The 16,365-nt window shown below is 40.2% G+C and overlaps 1 protein-coding gene across 21 annotated transcripts in view; it reads left to right on the top strand.

Annotated features, from left to right (window-relative positions):
• The window catches only part of FAM135B (family with sequence similarity 135 member B), a 286,821-nt gene that overhangs the window by 259,542 nt on the left and 10,914 nt on the right, over window positions 1-16,365 (top strand). For 10 of the 21 annotated variants that reach the window (XM_086877994.1, XM_086878035.1, XM_086878004.1 and 7 more), the window contains 6 exons: window positions 2,411-2,564; window positions 5,169-5,218; window positions 7,858-8,013; window positions 10,066-10,139; window positions 12,880-13,034; window positions 14,160-16,218. In XM_086877994.1, the coding sequence (XP_086734120.1) occupies window positions 2,411-2,564; window positions 5,169-5,218; window positions 7,858-8,013; window positions 10,066-10,139; window positions 12,880-13,034; window positions 14,160-16,218 (2,648 nt within the window). The remainder of the gene's footprint in view (window positions 1-2,410; window positions 2,565-5,168; window positions 5,219-7,857; window positions 8,014-10,065; window positions 10,140-12,879; window positions 13,035-14,159; window positions 16,219-16,365) is intronic. The other 11 variants (XM_086878111.1, XM_086878125.1, XM_086878090.1 and 8 more) reach the window with 3 other exon arrangements.

Below are 16,365 nucleotides of genomic sequence, written 5' to 3' on the forward strand. Positions count from 1 at the left end.
CACCTTTTTTTTTTTTCTGTCATGCTCACTTTCCAGCTCAACAAAAAGATTTTTTAAATTAGGATGGATGTTACCATTAAACAGCAAGGTTCCAAAGCCAGTTGCTTTGAAATAGAGTAGAACTTAATCAAAATGCTTAATGATATGTCCTCGTAGTCATGCACAGCCCAAAATGGTCTGTGCTGTGCCATTCCTCGTGCAATGGCATTCTCAAAGCACAGCACCTTTCTTTGGCACAGTCACCCTTCCCAGAGAGCTGGGACAGGAAGGGAAACAGAGCTTGGAGAAATCTTTTCAGCTCTATTCACACAGGTATACCATCTACATCTCACAGGATGAGAAGAAGAAAACTTGTAAACTTGAAGAAAGTTTGCATTGCAATGGAGAGAGATGCTGGGGATAATTTTACTTGCCTGTTTTGGTTGTACTCAGTGCTCCTAATTCCTTGTCTGCAGTTTTGAATGTGGTCAATTGTCCAGTGTAAATCAGCTGAGGACAAATTTGAAAAAGCACCATAAAATAGGAAGAAAAACACAAAAAAATTCAAAACTGGACTAATTGAGTAATATTATAAACATTAATTTATGCAAGTTTTAAGCCTACCTGCAGGTGCATTTTCCTATTACTTTTTATGTTTCAACTATAATCTGTGCCAAGGAATGGCTCAAAATAGACCTATTAAAGTGTAGCCATGCACAACACTTTGTCAGCATTCATATAAACTGTGAAATTAACTCACTTTCTTCCTTCTCATCAGTGTAGCTTTTAAATGCCAGACTAATTTTTGCCTAAAAGCAAAAAAATCAGCAGTGGATAATAAAGGAGGGCATATTTTCATGACATTGTGACATTGTACATCAATCCACTTCCAATTTTCTATTGTTTTGAGCAGCATTTTTTTATGCTCCTTTTTTTCTTTTGGCCATGGTGGGAGTAAAAAATATTGTGCTGAAGCTGGAGATTTTGAAACCTTAGAAGGACAGCCAACTCTGTCAATTATCATCAGCTGCTTCTCTGCAGGTCTAGAGAGGAGTTCCTTTTGTGCCTACCACAGAATCCCTGTTAACTCTAAAGATTTACATGGGAAGCTGAGGGAAACATCCTGGCTCAGGCCAAGATTTGTCAAATACAGGTTTTAGGGAAGTCAAAGGGAAAAAAGTCACAGGAGATATGCTGGAATATGGTTGGTTCTTCTCTGTTGCTCCTGGAGATGTGCAGATTTTGGGACTGTCCAAGAAGGCAGCCAGCACCTGGCTGGCCTGTAGGAATTCTTTCTTACCCCAGCATTGATAAGCAGTGGATTAATTTGTAATTATCTATGTTTCACAAACCCAGCAATTAATAAGTAGTTTTGCTTTAAACCTAAGCAGTTCAAATTTCAAATATCAGTAATTTATGCAAACATCTTTTGACAGAAGTTAAAACTTCTGATTTATGGTGCCCTAATGGAACCTCAGCTTACATTCTAAGTATAAAAGTGTTGTTTGGGAAATATTGATAAACATGCTGTGATATGTCCAATTACATTCTCCCACAAAGAGATATTCTAACACAGACAGTGACCCTGGAGTACAGAGTGGCCCATATTTGTTGATGGGATAGCAATGCCATCTGCATTTATTCACTGATACAGATAACTGCACCCCATGGCACCATCGAGCTAAAACCTTTGCAGAAGGCAATAAGGAAAGTGAATGTAGACATCTTTATAATTCCTTCCACCCCTCCTCCTCCAGCAGAGAGAGTATATTTCACAAAGGACTCTTTGCTCTGGGCAGAGATATTGGCTCCACAGTGTGGGATGGACAGAGGTAGAATTCTCTGTTGGACTGTTTGGTCTGAGTGTCTTTTCATCTGACATTCTTGCTGACACCTAATAGTTTTATTATGGTTTGTGCAAAATGAATATATTGAATGAGATACTCTTGGATTACACATCCAGATAGTTGGGTGGCTGGGAGGTTGGGATGGTTAAAATCTCTCTTTGCTTCCATCTGCTTGATTAGAATTAAAGACTCATGGAATGGCTTGGGTTACAAGGGACCTGAAATATCACCTAGTTCAAATCCCCTGCCATGGGCAGAGACACCTTCCACTAGACCAGGTCACTCCAAATCCCATCCAGCCTGGCACTGAACACCCCCAGGGATGGGGCAGCCACAGCTTCTCTGGAAAACCTGTGCCAGGGCCTCACCATCCTCACAGTAAAGAATTTTGTTCCTAATATCCTGTCTAAACCTACACTTTTTTTTTAGTTTAAAGCCATTACCCCTTGTCCTATCACTATATACTTTTGTAAAAAGAGATGAGTGACTGTCCACAACTGGGTTTTTGTGGAAACCTGTCACACAAATGGAGACCATGAATTTTAATTTCCCTACTTTATTTTCTTGATACTTTTGCTACACAGGGCAGCTTTTATGTCCCATCTGAAAACTGCATGCAGCATGCATACAAGTGGCATAAGGATCTCTGTCTTCTGCTCCTGAATGCTCAAAGGGGTCTTCACACCTACTACACCCTCATAATGAATGAGATTCCTGATTTGCCACAGCTGAAGTTGGGTAAGTGAAAAGGTGTTTGAAATCACTGAATATTTTACACTGCTGCATTTTTAAACAAATATTTTAGTACTAAAATTCTTGGTCTGTTCAGAGACTTTAAAGGATTTTCATGTGTTTTGGGATAAGTGTTTAGTTTTGCTGTTAAAGATGACTGACTCAGATTATGTAAATCCTTTCATAGGTTTTGGCCTGATGTGTAGATGGATAAAATATTTTGATACATTTCTCAGAATATTTGCCTTTTGGTGATTTTTTGCCTCAGCTGCATTTTGAAAAGTGTAACTTCCAGTTCTGAATGGCCATGAAACCTTGGGAAGACAGAACATATTTGTTTTTCTTTTGAGCAAACATTTTTTTATATTTGAAAAGAAAAATTGGAAGGGTGATACAAGTGGGTTTAAATTATACTCCCTTACTTATAACTCAAAATATATTTCTCCACTCTCAATTGTAACTTGCTTTTCAAAATTATTCTGATTTTCTTCCTAATTCAATTGTTTAATAGATTTTCTGGGTTTTTTTGGCAGAAGTATTTTTTTGGCTGCTCAGGCCTCTTAGATGTAATATGCAGGTGCTGTCTGTCTGGATTTACAGGATGGACTTCTGGAATTTGTGTTTAGTCATCTTTGTAATGACAGCATGAGGTCCTACGAAAATGAGACTCATTCATCTCATTCAAATCCTGCTGTCTCACCTGTTTCTTTGAATTCAAGGAATGTGCCTAATAATTTCACATCTGTGTTTTTGTGTCTTTGTATTTCTGTGGTGTACAGGTTTTGAAGTTACCAGTTTTGTTATGTTGCAGAGATAATTACATTTGGGGGATCAAGTGCATTGCCCAGGATGTTTAAAAGGGAATAAAATTTTCCAGTGAAGTCCTCATATATAAGAACCATCAAACACAATGCATTATGCTTCATACACTTCTGGACTTAAAGGATCCTATTTTCCACTTCATCTCTTGTTTCCCAACATATATATCCCTTAAAGATAGTCTAAAATTCATAGTTAGGTAACAGTGTGTCAATCCAGCCACAAAAGAAAAAAAACAGTAACAACAAAACAGCATTTTAACTTGCAGTTTATGAGTTCCCAGACAGAACACAACATGCAACAAAACTGCTTCATGGATCTTGGTTATCAGGTATAGATAACAGAGGGTTTGTGGCTCACCCAGACAGGGGTACAGGTTGTGAGATGGCAGAGCTATGCATGGATGAGTGACCACAACCCCAGGACCACCCCAGAACCACCCCAGAACACACATTTATGTTCTAAACACCATTTTCCTGGTTTTGAAATGAACACTGGTACTGGAGCAGGCAATTCATTTGCAAATGTACTTCTTGTAACAGATGAAAATTTGCAAAATGCAAATACCCTTTTTAGCCTCTTGAGCAGAGTGTTATTTGCATCATTTTATTCACAGTCTGCAAAACTACTAAAGATTTGGTTTTAAGGCTGATCTTCTGACACCAGTTGCGAAAGTTGGTAAAATTATGGGGTGTAAGATTCATGCAGTAAGATGAATATAAATCAAATTTTTTATGTCTGTCTCCTTACATTCATTGGGGTGAAACATGCCCAATTAAAAATCTGTGATCTGACACAAGTACTTCTTTCTAATTTGGGATGGCATAAACTGTACCTTGTACTTGCCATATTTGTCCACTGACCAGGGGAAGAATGTAAATGGCTCATTCAGTTGTAAAATCTATAATGGTCATGTTAATCTCATAGGTTTTTACAGAAGGTTAAGATAAATCCAAGAATATAGATCTCTGCACACTTCCTTAATTATTTTTTTTTTCCTAGCTTCATGAGTAGTATATTTAAAGTAACTTACTTTAGACATTAAATTTGGAATGGTTATTTCCCAAAATTTACCAGCTCAGATTGAGTCTTTTCAAGGCACGACCCATCTTAGTCTGCCCTTTCCCATTTATTAGTGCTGAGAAGAGACATTTGGGGATTGAGGTGGGGATTGGTCTGTGAATTGTTCTGCTTTGTTCCTGCTTTGTTTCTTTACGACACCATTAGAAAGTTCCACATTGTGAAATCAAGCTGCTGAAGTTTGGGGGTTGATTGATGTCTTTTTCCTGGTGGTTTGTGGTGTATTTGAGCTTGCAGTGGGGAGGTAATTCCAACTTCACAAGGCAGTAGAGAGATACCCAATATTTTACTATTCAGAAATTTGATGTGGATACACAGTCCTCTGTAGCACACTGGAGACAACCATTCCTTGCACATCATTTGCTCAGACTCTGTATTCAGTTCTACACTTGGCCATAAATACCAAAGGCTAAAAAAATCAAACTTCTTGTAAAAGGGAATCAACAAAGAGTCAAATCCTGTTGTCTTTGTCACCAAAAGCAACATTTTCTACTGGTTTAGTGGTCCAGGTTGCATAAGCAGAAGTTGCACCTGAAGGAGTATAAAGTGGGTTGCAGAGTGCACACATCCAAACAGAAACTTGTCTGTCAGGAAGACTACCAAGATTGGTACCCAAATGACCAATTTATCTCATGAATAAACAGCAAAAAATGAATATTTCACATCCACTGTTCTCAACCCTGATGTCTGTCTTTGTGTTTTTTTCCCCAGAGGAGCTATCTGTGGAAGAGACATTATCCCAGCTTTGTATGGAGCTGCAGGTATTTCCTTCATCAGAACCTGCCCATAGGTTTTTCAAGTCCATTTTTCAAGTGCACTGGGACAGCCCAGCAATACATTAGAGCAGGAAAAAAGAGAATTTGGTGCCATCAGAAAGTTTGGTTACTGTTTTTCTTCCACCAACAATTTTGCATAACTTTGATTAGTTTCTTATAAGGTGTTCCTGCCACTTTTAACAAGCCACCAGCTGGATTATTCTAGCTTCCTTCATTGAGCCTACCCCAAGTATCAGGATGACAAAAAAAATTGTTTGGGGTAGGTTTCAATTATAACTCTTCTGCTGACAGAAGAAAAGGTGTTTTGGCAGGTTGTACAACCATATATTTTCAAAAAAAATACCTAAATGTGTTTGGAGGATCATGGGAGCAAAAAAGTGATTTTGGCACAGAATGAACAAACTACTCTCTTGAACTTGCTTCTGCCAAGTTTATTTCAAGTGAGACAAAGACAAGTCATCAAGAGTGCCAGGAAGAAATGCAAGTGCCAGCTGATCACTGAAAAATCAGAGATTTTGCATATTTTATTTATCATAGGATCATAGAATCATTAGGTTTGGAAAAGACTTCCAAGATCAAGTCCATCCTTTGACCCAATAGCACCATCTCCAGTAAACCATATAAACAATGTGCCACATACTCATTTTTGAACAATTCCAGGGTTGGTGATTCCACCACTTCCCTGAGGAAGTGAATCTGGTAACAATTAATAGAGGGAAGATGAGTCCAAACCAAATGAGAAGTCCATTTACATTCCTGCTACAAATTGTGAGCTAATGTTTGTCAGCCATGGTTTTAAAACTGTTTCAGATGACAAATTTATTAGTTTTAGGTCCTGACTTGGATACTTTGAAGGAAATCTGATTTCACATAAAATTGATTTAGAGAAGCATAACTTATTGGGCTCATCTCTACTAGATTTAGAAGTTTTAAGGGTATAGGACAGACAATATAGTCTAGAGTCTTCTTTGGACTAATTTTCAGTGCAGTAAGACTCTCACAGTTAGAAATACTCCTTCCTTCCTCCCTCCCTCCCTGACAAACTCAAACATTTAATAACCAGTAAACTGGACAAATTGACACCACACACCTATTCCTAAAATGTCTTGCATTAATAATGCATCTTGCTTGACGACTGAGATTTCAGTTCATGATGGAAGAAACAGCTTACTGATTTAACAAATAAAAAAATAACACTAACATACGGCATATAAAATTGGATGCCATAAAGTAAATTGTGCCCTGACTCTGTAAAGATAAATTTTTAAGCAGAATCTTTTGTTTCCCAGTACCCCCCTGATTTTTCCCACACCAGAATGGGTGCTGGAGTTTGTGCCATTTCGGATAAGTCATTAAAACGAAATAACATCCAAACAATGTAAACTCAGTGACAATATCTGTTTTATCCACACACAATTTTTCTCTGCTTCTCTCACACACAATTTGTTTTTAATCATGGCTTAGTGTCACCATGCTGAAAACTACCTGCATAATAAAATGTGAAAAATAAGCAGGTTTTCAGCTACAGTGCAGACCTAACCAAAAAACAGACCCAGTGAATAACATGGAGGTAAAATACAATGTCTGTCTCTCATTAAAGAAATTAACAAGTTGTGAGGTGGGTTTGTTCAGCCTGGACAAGGCTCCAGGGAGAGCATTTAACACCTTCCAGTACCTAAAGAGTCCACAGGATAGCTGGAGAGGGATGTTTTACAATGGTATATAGTGCTAGGACAAGGGGGAATGGTGCTAAACTGACAGAGGGCAGGTCTAGCTTAGATATAAGGTAGAAATCCTTTATTGTGGGAGTGGTGAGACATGGGCACAGGTTACCCAGAGAAGCTGTGGATGCCACATTCCTGGAAGTGTTTAAAGACAGGTTGGATGGGGCTCTGAGTAACCTGGCATAGTGGAAGGTGTCCCTGCCCATGGCAGGGGAGTTGGAAGAAGATCTTTAGCCCAACCCATTCTACGATTCTATGATTCTATGAAACTGTGAAATGAGGAAATTTCTTGTGCAGAGGCTTTGCTTTCTCACAGAGCTTTAGCACAGAGCTGGAGAGCACACCAAGACCCAGCATGTTCAAGTGTGGGACATGGGCAAGAGCACACTCTGGGATGTCTGTTTTCATCGTGTGTTGAGGACACAATGTTTTGGTTTGAGGTTTCTTGTTCGGTTCCCCCTCAGTCACCCATTTGTATTCCAATGTGACATGGCTGAGAGGGTGCCTTTTGCTAAAAGTCTGGCCATGGTTTATTATTTCAGAGCATCCAGCACCATCTGGTGGATAATTTGGAGCCCACATGCTTTGATTCTCCCCCCCACCCAGTTACCACACCTGCAGTAAAGTGTCTGCAAAAAATTACTTGTTCCACCTTCTTGCTCTCTAATTGTTTAGCTGAGACCGTTTGAACTAAAATATGTGATTTTAAAGTGGGAAAAAAAAAATCTCACCAGCTTTATTTGGGGTAAAATAACTGAAAATGTCAGCTTTAGTAACAATATTTTTAAATCAAAATAATTTTTTCTTGGTGCTGTTGTTCCTAAAAGGACTTAATATGATGTATGAAGTTATTATTTTCCATAACATTCTTGATGTCATAATTTCCTTTCTATCCTTCAGCTGATGAACAATCCAGAGAAGATAGCAGAACAGATAAGCAAGGACCTTGCCTGGCTTTGCTCTCACCTCCTGGCCCTGTGGACCCAGTTCCTAGAGGTGGCAACACTCCATCCAGAAGTCACAGCTTATCTGACTCAGGAACATCACATGCTAAGGGTAATCTTAAGAAGTTAAAAGGATGTTCAGTAATGGTTACCTCCTGATAAACATTAGAGATTCATTGGATATATATTTCCAATCCAATTCCCCCTCTATGACCATTTATATGAAATGGGGTGAGCACAACAAGAGTTGAACAGGAGGGGGAGAAGAGGCAAAGCCCAGGATTTGAAATTACAGATTCCAGTTTCTGGAATGAAGATGATTGAGTTTGTGTTTATGTAAGATCCAGGATCTTACATAAAATGAGTAACTTTGAACACCAGGATCAGACATAGAATGGGAGGTGGGTGGGAGGGGATATATGTCACCTGTACTTGATAGAGATCTGTAAATCATAAACACTTGTTTTAAAAAACCCAAATATAGCAGTGGCAAATAAAAAAAAAATTACAATTTTATCTCAACTGGTTTCACAGAACTACCATAAGGAATATGGATTTTTTTTCTTCACTGTCATATATATATAGCTATTTGCCTTTCTCACGATGAAGTGCACACAACAAATTATTAATATTGTCGATGTTGAAATTGCTACTTGTACTTGGTAATAAAGAAGGCACAAAACCACTTGTCATTTGAGCAAATGTTGTCAGATCTGCTTATCTGATTAGTTCAGCAAGTGTTCTGTCTTTCATCAGGACATTCTTGGTTATTGAGAGACACCAGTTCAGCACATCACCTGAGCTGAACTCAAAGTCTGATTTAATCATTAGAGCAGGGACAGTAGAGGAAAGAGCAGGATTCACTGTGCATGCATTAGGAGTGTGCAGTGTAGGTATTGGCACCTCAGCTCATGTTCTGCTCCTGTCAAAGTCAGTGGAGGTCACAGTGACCAGAACGAGTCTCCCCCTGGAGCTTGCAAAAATGGAGCATAAAATTCAGGAAGAGGTGGCTGAGTTCCTGATGCTGAAACTCCCCTGGTTAGTCTGATGAGGTCTCCCTTGACTCTGAGGGGACCTGGTGGCTTTCAGTCAAAGAACCCAACTTTGTGTGCTCCCAGCTCCAGCAATCTCAGCCTCTGGTTTGTTGCATCCTTAACTGATGCCAACTGTCCTGACCTTTGTCAAATTACATAACTTTGTATGCTCCTGTTCCTCCCCATATAAACTGTGTGCAATTATACCTTTTCAGGGTTTGAGAGCCCTAAATGAGAAGTCCTACTGTTAAGACACAGTCTTTTTGAAGGGATGCTCATCCTTTGTTCAGTAAGGCCATTTGCTAAAGCACAGCCAGGATTTAGGGAGATGCTGAGATGCTCTGACATATGCTTTTCACTGCCATTTTCTGTCCCTGTAACAGAGGTCACTTTCACAATTATTATTAGGAATGTATGGGCTGCAGTTTAACAGCTCAGTACATTTGATTGCATATTATGCTTGATCCATTTAAACTAAAAGTTTATTACAGGGCAGATAACAGCACTGAATTTTTTATAGCTTATTTCACACTCTGTGCTCTGCCAGCCACTTCAGATCCATGGCTCTTTTGTAATTGATTATCCAGCACTGAACAGATCTAATGTCCATGAAAGGATTTGAAGAGCTCTCAGTTTGTAAGTTTCATGACATAGACAGGTGTTTTTCTACTGTGATAGGGCTCATTCTCCTCTGGACTGATATGTAAGACTTCCTTTGCTGTCGTGGTAGTTTGAGAGTCACTGTGGATGTTCCCATAGAAGAGATGATCAATTATGAATTGTTCTAATTTAGTAAATCAGTCCACTACTTCTTTTGCACAGGGGGAAAGGAATAAATCTTCTCAACTTTAATAATACAAGGGAAAATGGTAAATTTGACAGCTTTTAGAAAAGTATTCAGAAGATCCAGATAAGCAAACTTTGATTTATTGTCAAAGTCTTCTTACCTCGCAGCAAAATATGCAACAACAAGAGCTACTTTGTGCAGGACTAGGAAAATGAAGCAGTATTGAACTCTTCTATAGTGTCAACACTAAGGAATCTCTTCCTGTTAATGCTGTGTTCTTAGATGGATGGCACTTGTCACCTTTCAGCAGATCTTAGGTTTAATTTGTGTGTGTCTCTCTCAGGTGAGAAGATTCTCAGAAGCCTTCTTCTACACTGAGCACCAGAAACCTGCTGTGCTCATGTTCCAGGAAGGCCTGTAAGTAACCCATTAATATTCCTCTGTCTCTGGAATGACTGAAAATTTACTTTAAAATATTTTTCAGTCAAGAAGGAGATCTTTTTCTGCAAGGTATGAAGGAATTTGGTTTGAGAAAGGTCATTGTCTCTGTCTTAGCTCCATATTGGAAACCATATTGTAAACCTATTGAAATGAGTTTCAAAAGTAAGTGACTGATCAGGCAGACCCCAGAAATAATTAATTTCAAGATACACATATATATTTATATATTTACCATTCATCAATTAACTTCCTAAATGAAGTGCACTAGATCCAGCACTGGTAATTTCAGTCAGAAATACCTGTTGAAAAGCAACAAATCTTAATATTTACAAATTTGTTTTTTACCATAAACCATTCCAAAGTAAGTATTTCCTTCTGCTGGAAAATTCCTGCTTGTAACCAAACTGTGAAGTGTAAGGAGCCAGGCTTAAAGCTATGCCAGGGCAAATCCTGCCTTTGATTTTAGCCCATGAACCCAAGTGGAGGACTTGGATGATACTCGGGACCTGACCCCTGAAGGCAGAGTTCAAAGAAGGATGCTCAGATTTGAATTTCTGAGTAATCAAGGTTATCCAGACTATTTGTCACCATGGGCAGACCACAACATTACCAGTGTGAAACCCATCTTTCAGAAGGGGCTGAAAGGCCATGACATCAGGTCCTGTCACAATGATGATTTTTAAGTGAGACATTTGCTTCTGACCTAGTGCAGAGGACAAAATTGCTTTTCTCAGAGCTGTCATTGGAGACATTAAGGCTGATTCAGAGTTGATGGAAAGGGCCCTGACTTCATTAGTGGATGGGTTGTACAGGGGTGCCTTGTTCTGCCAAATTAGAGCAGCACCATAGCTGCAGGGTCCCAGCTGTGTTCATTTGGTTCTCCCATGTCAGGATTTTAGGGAGCTGTGTAGCTGTGTACAAGGAAAAGCCCATGTCAAGATCCTGGGGTGAGGACACACACACTCATGGCCCCATTCAAACAAACATAACCCCACACAGGGGAAAGCCTAATTGCATGAAGTGCTTCTATTGCTCCAGGCAGTCACAAAAGTAGCCCATTTCCTACAGGTAAACATAATGTTTTTCTCAGTGGTTATCAAGAAGGGTAAATAAAAAAAAAAATTAAAAAAAATTAAAAGATCAATTAATTGGTCTGTGTAGAAAATTTAATCTATAGAGGCCATGTGGCAGAGTCAGGTTTTCTTCCTGTATTTCCTAGATGATGTAGTTGGTAAAACAGTCTTGGCTGTCAGAGTATTATTGATATTGGGAGTGGTAGTAGGGATTAATTGGGTTCACACAGTCAGCAGCTGAGATCAGTGCTCAGTGTGCCATGAACTGTTAGATTTGTTCCCCCATTTTATTTTTCCTTCCTACCAGTCAGGAGCTGTTTTTGCCTCCCATGCTGTTGTGGGTGTGTGTGAAGCATTTGACTGCTTAGGCAGAAGAGGACACACCATTCCCAGCTGGCTGGGTATGGCACAGGGAGGAGGCCTCTAGGAGGTCACACACCCTCCTTAGATTTTACAGACAAAAATATTTCTCCTTGCTCACTTTAATGTCTATTATTTATCTTTTTCACAAGGGTACGTAGAAATCAGATAAGGGATAACAGCTTCAAAATGAAGAACAGATTTGCTTTCAGCTGACCATCAATGAAAATATTTTTGCCTTACTCTCTGTATTTCATGTTTTCCCCATTTTTCAAGACAGAAGTTTAAATAGGAAAGCTCATCAGAAGTAAAAATATATTGTATTTATTATAGCTGAACACATATTCATCTGCTGGTTTAATTTCACATTCACTGAGGAGAGCCAGGTAGCATTTTGAGTGGCCTAAATGATGGAAACAGATGTGGGGCTACAAAAAAGCCAGAGAGGGACTATTTACAAGAGCCAGGGGGATGGCTTCTAACTGAAAGAAAGTAGGTTTATATTAGGTATTAGAAAGAAAATTTTTACTGTGAAGGTGGTGGGGCACTGGAATGGGTTGGTCAGAAACTTTGTGGCTGGTCCATCCCTGGAAGAGTTCAAGGGCAGGTTGGGCAACCTGGTGTGGTGGAAGGTGTCCCTACCCATGTCAAGGGGGAGAGAACTAAATAATCTTGAAGGCTCTTTCAACCCAAACCATTCTATGATTCTGTGACTCCGTCAAGAGACAGTGGCTGAGTAATGTGCCTTAGCACTTCCAGATTCACACATGTGAGACCTCTCTGGGGGTGCTCTGAGGTCTGATACAAGTGAGACAGGGGACTTGCCATGCATCCCTCTTGGCTTTCTTCCTCCCTATACTGCTCTAAAAAAAAATTTGATTATTGTTTCCTGCATCTGGGTTTTGAAACCCTGAGCACAGCCAGAGTGACAGGCCTCATTTCCTGACCAGAGACCAGCTGAAGGATCCAGTCCCAGCCAGCAGCCGAGGTCGGTGGGAAGACAGCGATGGGTTATGGCAGATAACAGGAGCCTGTGGCAGTGGGATCTGGAATTATTTCAAAAACACTGAGATTTTTCAGGAAGGGATTGTTCAAGCTGTAGATATCTCTAACTAAGAGATGGAAACCTTCTAAGAGTTCTGGGTACCCCCCGTCATGCAATACTGTTCCCCTTTAAACACATTGACTCTGTCCTCTGCCTGCATATCTGGGTTTGCAGGAGTATTGGAGAAGCAGCACAGTAGCTGCTCAAGTACTCAATTTGTTTTGTACTTTGCTGGCAGGATCCAGAGCCACGCACAGATTTCTACAGAAATTCGTAACTCGGATTATTTCACCAGCATGCCCCCGCTGCCGGCGGAGTGCCTGGACATCGACGGGGACTGGAACACGCTCCCAGTTATCTTTGAGGATAGGTACACAGACATGCCTTGCAAAGGTGAGTGAAACACCACAGGGCAAAGCTCCATGACACAGCTTGAGCTGAGGGAGGTACTTCCCCAGCTCAGGATAAGTGATCTCACATCCCCCGGGTTTATGAACTCGGAAAAGAGTGAGACTCCCTAAGTAATACAGCTGAATTTTAGTGTTTTCCCTAACAGCAGAGTATTTCCTTCACATTTATCATCTTTAAATGAAATCTTTTTTTTTTTTTTTTAAAAATTAAGATGGAGGAAAAATGTAGGAAGAAAATCAGATCTTTTGGATTTTTACTACAGTATTAATTGAAAGAAAAAACACTAGACTGATATCCCTACTATGACATCTAGTGGTAAGAAATGTCAGAACAAAACCCCACAATTTCAGTGTAAAGCCCCACACTCCCCTGAAAGGTAGCACTGCCTTCCAAAAAATATTTTGCTCTTTGAGTACCCAAATCAAATTTTTAATTAAGAAATTATTTAGTTCCAGAGTTATTTAGTAAAACCTCATAGCTCTTAATACCTTCTTTCTTTTCACTCAACCTTTATTACCAAGGAAGCAATATGTGTTAATAATATAGGCGTCCATTGTCAAGTGAATATAGCCTGTGATACAAAATCTTCACTCTTCCACTGTTATTCTACTGCCTAAATTGTGACAGTGCTCATTAAAGGTATTTAAGTTATTAAACCGAGTATTAAACTGATTCAAAGTAACAGCTATACCATGAACAATGTTGAATGACACCAGGAATACCAAGAAGTATCCATTTTGTTTTGCTTACCTATGCTCTAAAAACTAGCAGCATAGGTACAGTTATACTGAGGAAAGTGTATTTTATTAATATTGTCCTCTTTGACCTAACTATAACTCTCCAGTGAGTGTAATTCTAGTTAAATGCACTCTGGCATGTGCATTTATAATATGCCTTTAATGAATGTATAATTTTTAAAATATAAAAGTACAGAATAATATTTTAGACTTTAAAATCACTTTTCAAAGTCTCCCATTTATTTTAGATGGGTGATTTGTTGTGCTCTTAAAAGTAATACTACTGTCTTCCTTTCTTTCTTTCTGTCTTTTATTTTTTTCTTTCTGTCTTCCTGTCTTTCTGTCTTTCTTTCTCTCTTTCTTTTTTCAGATCAGAATTTGGAAGTTTTCCCAGATTTTGAGGTTCCTGCAAATACTCAAACAGATGTAAAACTGGAAAATGAAGACTGTGCATCAGATGATGCCACTGCAGTAATGAAAGGAGATTTTGGGAAAGATACCCCACTAATACACACAGACAGGATAAACAGGAATCCCTCATGCCTACACAGCAGTACTGAAGCTGCTGCTAAGGGTTTAAACCAGCACTCCACATCTCAGGTATGTACAATAAACAAAGAAGGCCAAAGGAAACCTGAAAATATTTTTGTTTCAAGAGAGGAAACTATTTCTGACTCAGAGCCAGGCAATACAGAACACATGTCAGAAGACTTTAAAACATCCGAGGAAGTTTTATTAAAAGATAATAGACTCGGGGAGGATGTTATCTGTGGAGACATGGAACCCAGCAATAAGGACTCTCACAAAAGTGAGCCCATGCTAATTGTCAGTGCTCAGTACGAGTGTGGAGCATGTGGAACTGATGGCTTGGAAAACAGGACTGAAATACACAAACTAGATGAATTTGGTCATCCTGAAACTAATTTCACTTCATCTGAGATTGCACTGAATGAACTGACCAGTCTTGGAAAACCAGAGGATACAGATAACAAGGCTTATCTCCATGTTTTGAAAGTTTTGCCTTCACACAGCTGTGAAGCGAAATCAGTCACAAAGGATCAACGAACTGAGGAGAGTGAAGAATTTACTCTGATGTCAGGGGCCATAAAAAGATCTTCCTCTATAATATCTGATTCAGGCATTGAAAGTGAACCAAGCTCGGTGGCATGGTCTGATGCTCGTAGCCGGGCCCTGGAGCTGCCCAGTGACCGGGAGATCCTGCACCACTTGGTCCGGAGGCACGCCATCCACCGGAACTCCCTGGAGGGTGGACACACGGAAAGCAACACCAGCTTGCCCAGTGGTATCCAAGCATCGCTCACATCCATCAGCTCTTTGCCCTTTGAGGAAGAGGAGAGGGAAGTGGAGCTTACCAAACTGACAAAATCTGTCTCTGCTCCGCAGATCAGTAGCCCAGAAGAGCCCACGGAGGAGGTGGATATATCAAAACACAGTGAAGCCACCTCAGGAGATTCAGATCAAAACTTAAGAAGCTACATGGAGACAGAGGATAAAGATGGAAAAATAATCATAGACTTTTCTGAGTGTCAAATAACCACTGAAAGTGGACAAATAGAACACAGAAGACATCCCAAGCCTCTCCTCAAACACAGTAACAGTAACACTGAGTTACAAGGGGAGGAGGAGAAAGGTTTTCCAGAGACTTGCTGTACTTTGGAAAATACAAGACAACCCACTTGTCCGAAGCAGCTCCAAGATAATGTCTCTGAGTGCCTGTCACTGGAGAGCAATGGTGAGTGCAGCTTAAAAACACCAAGGGCTTGTAATTACTTGGACAAAAATATAGATAAGGTTGATACATGCATTGAGGATCCAAAGGATAAACTTAAGCTGGACAGTTTAAAAATACAACAGGGCTCTTCCAATAGTAGAATTTCAGGAGAGGAAAGTTTTTCACAAAGCATAAAGGTGGTACCAGATTTTTGCTACCCTGTTGCAGCTCCTTCAGACACCTCCACTGAATCTGGCTCACTGCGAGGAGAATGTGGCAGCTCTCTTGCTGAGGAGAGCCCAGCAGTGAATGCAGAAATGCAGGGGCTGCAAGAAATTGAGCTCAATGACTGTCCTGCCTCAGCAGACCCTGCGGCAGGGTCCCACCAGGCTGAACGTCCTCAGGAGCCCAGCAGCCAAGAGAATAAACTTGTAGCGAACGGCACCGGGTTTCCTTTGGCCACGACAGAGGGAGTAGCCCTGGAAAGCAGAAAGGCTGCTGATGTGGTTAACCTGTCCATCTCTTGCACAGCCACCTGTCTTCCCTTTTCTTCCGTGCCCAAAGAGACCCCTGCCCTGGCGGGCTCCTCGGCAAAGCAGGCAGCGTTCCCCATCACGCGCCAGCCGCTGGGCTCGTTTGGAGTTGTCTGTTCTAATTCAGATGAGATGGATGAAGAGACCAACGAAAGGATGCTGAAGTAAGAATAACTAATTACTTCTTTAATGTAGCTGTAATGCCAAGAGACCCTGACACAGTTCAGGACCCTAATGTACTAGGCATACAGGAAGCTTGGATTTAAGACAGTTGCCTGAGGAATTCCATATAAACAATCCAAACAGATGAA

This window comes from Cyanistes caeruleus, chromosome 1, assembly GCF_971803275.1.
Source record: "Cyanistes caeruleus chromosome 1, bCyaCae1.hap1.1, whole genome shotgun sequence".
Taxonomy (NCBI): domain Eukaryota; kingdom Metazoa; phylum Chordata; class Aves; order Passeriformes; family Paridae; genus Cyanistes; species Cyanistes caeruleus.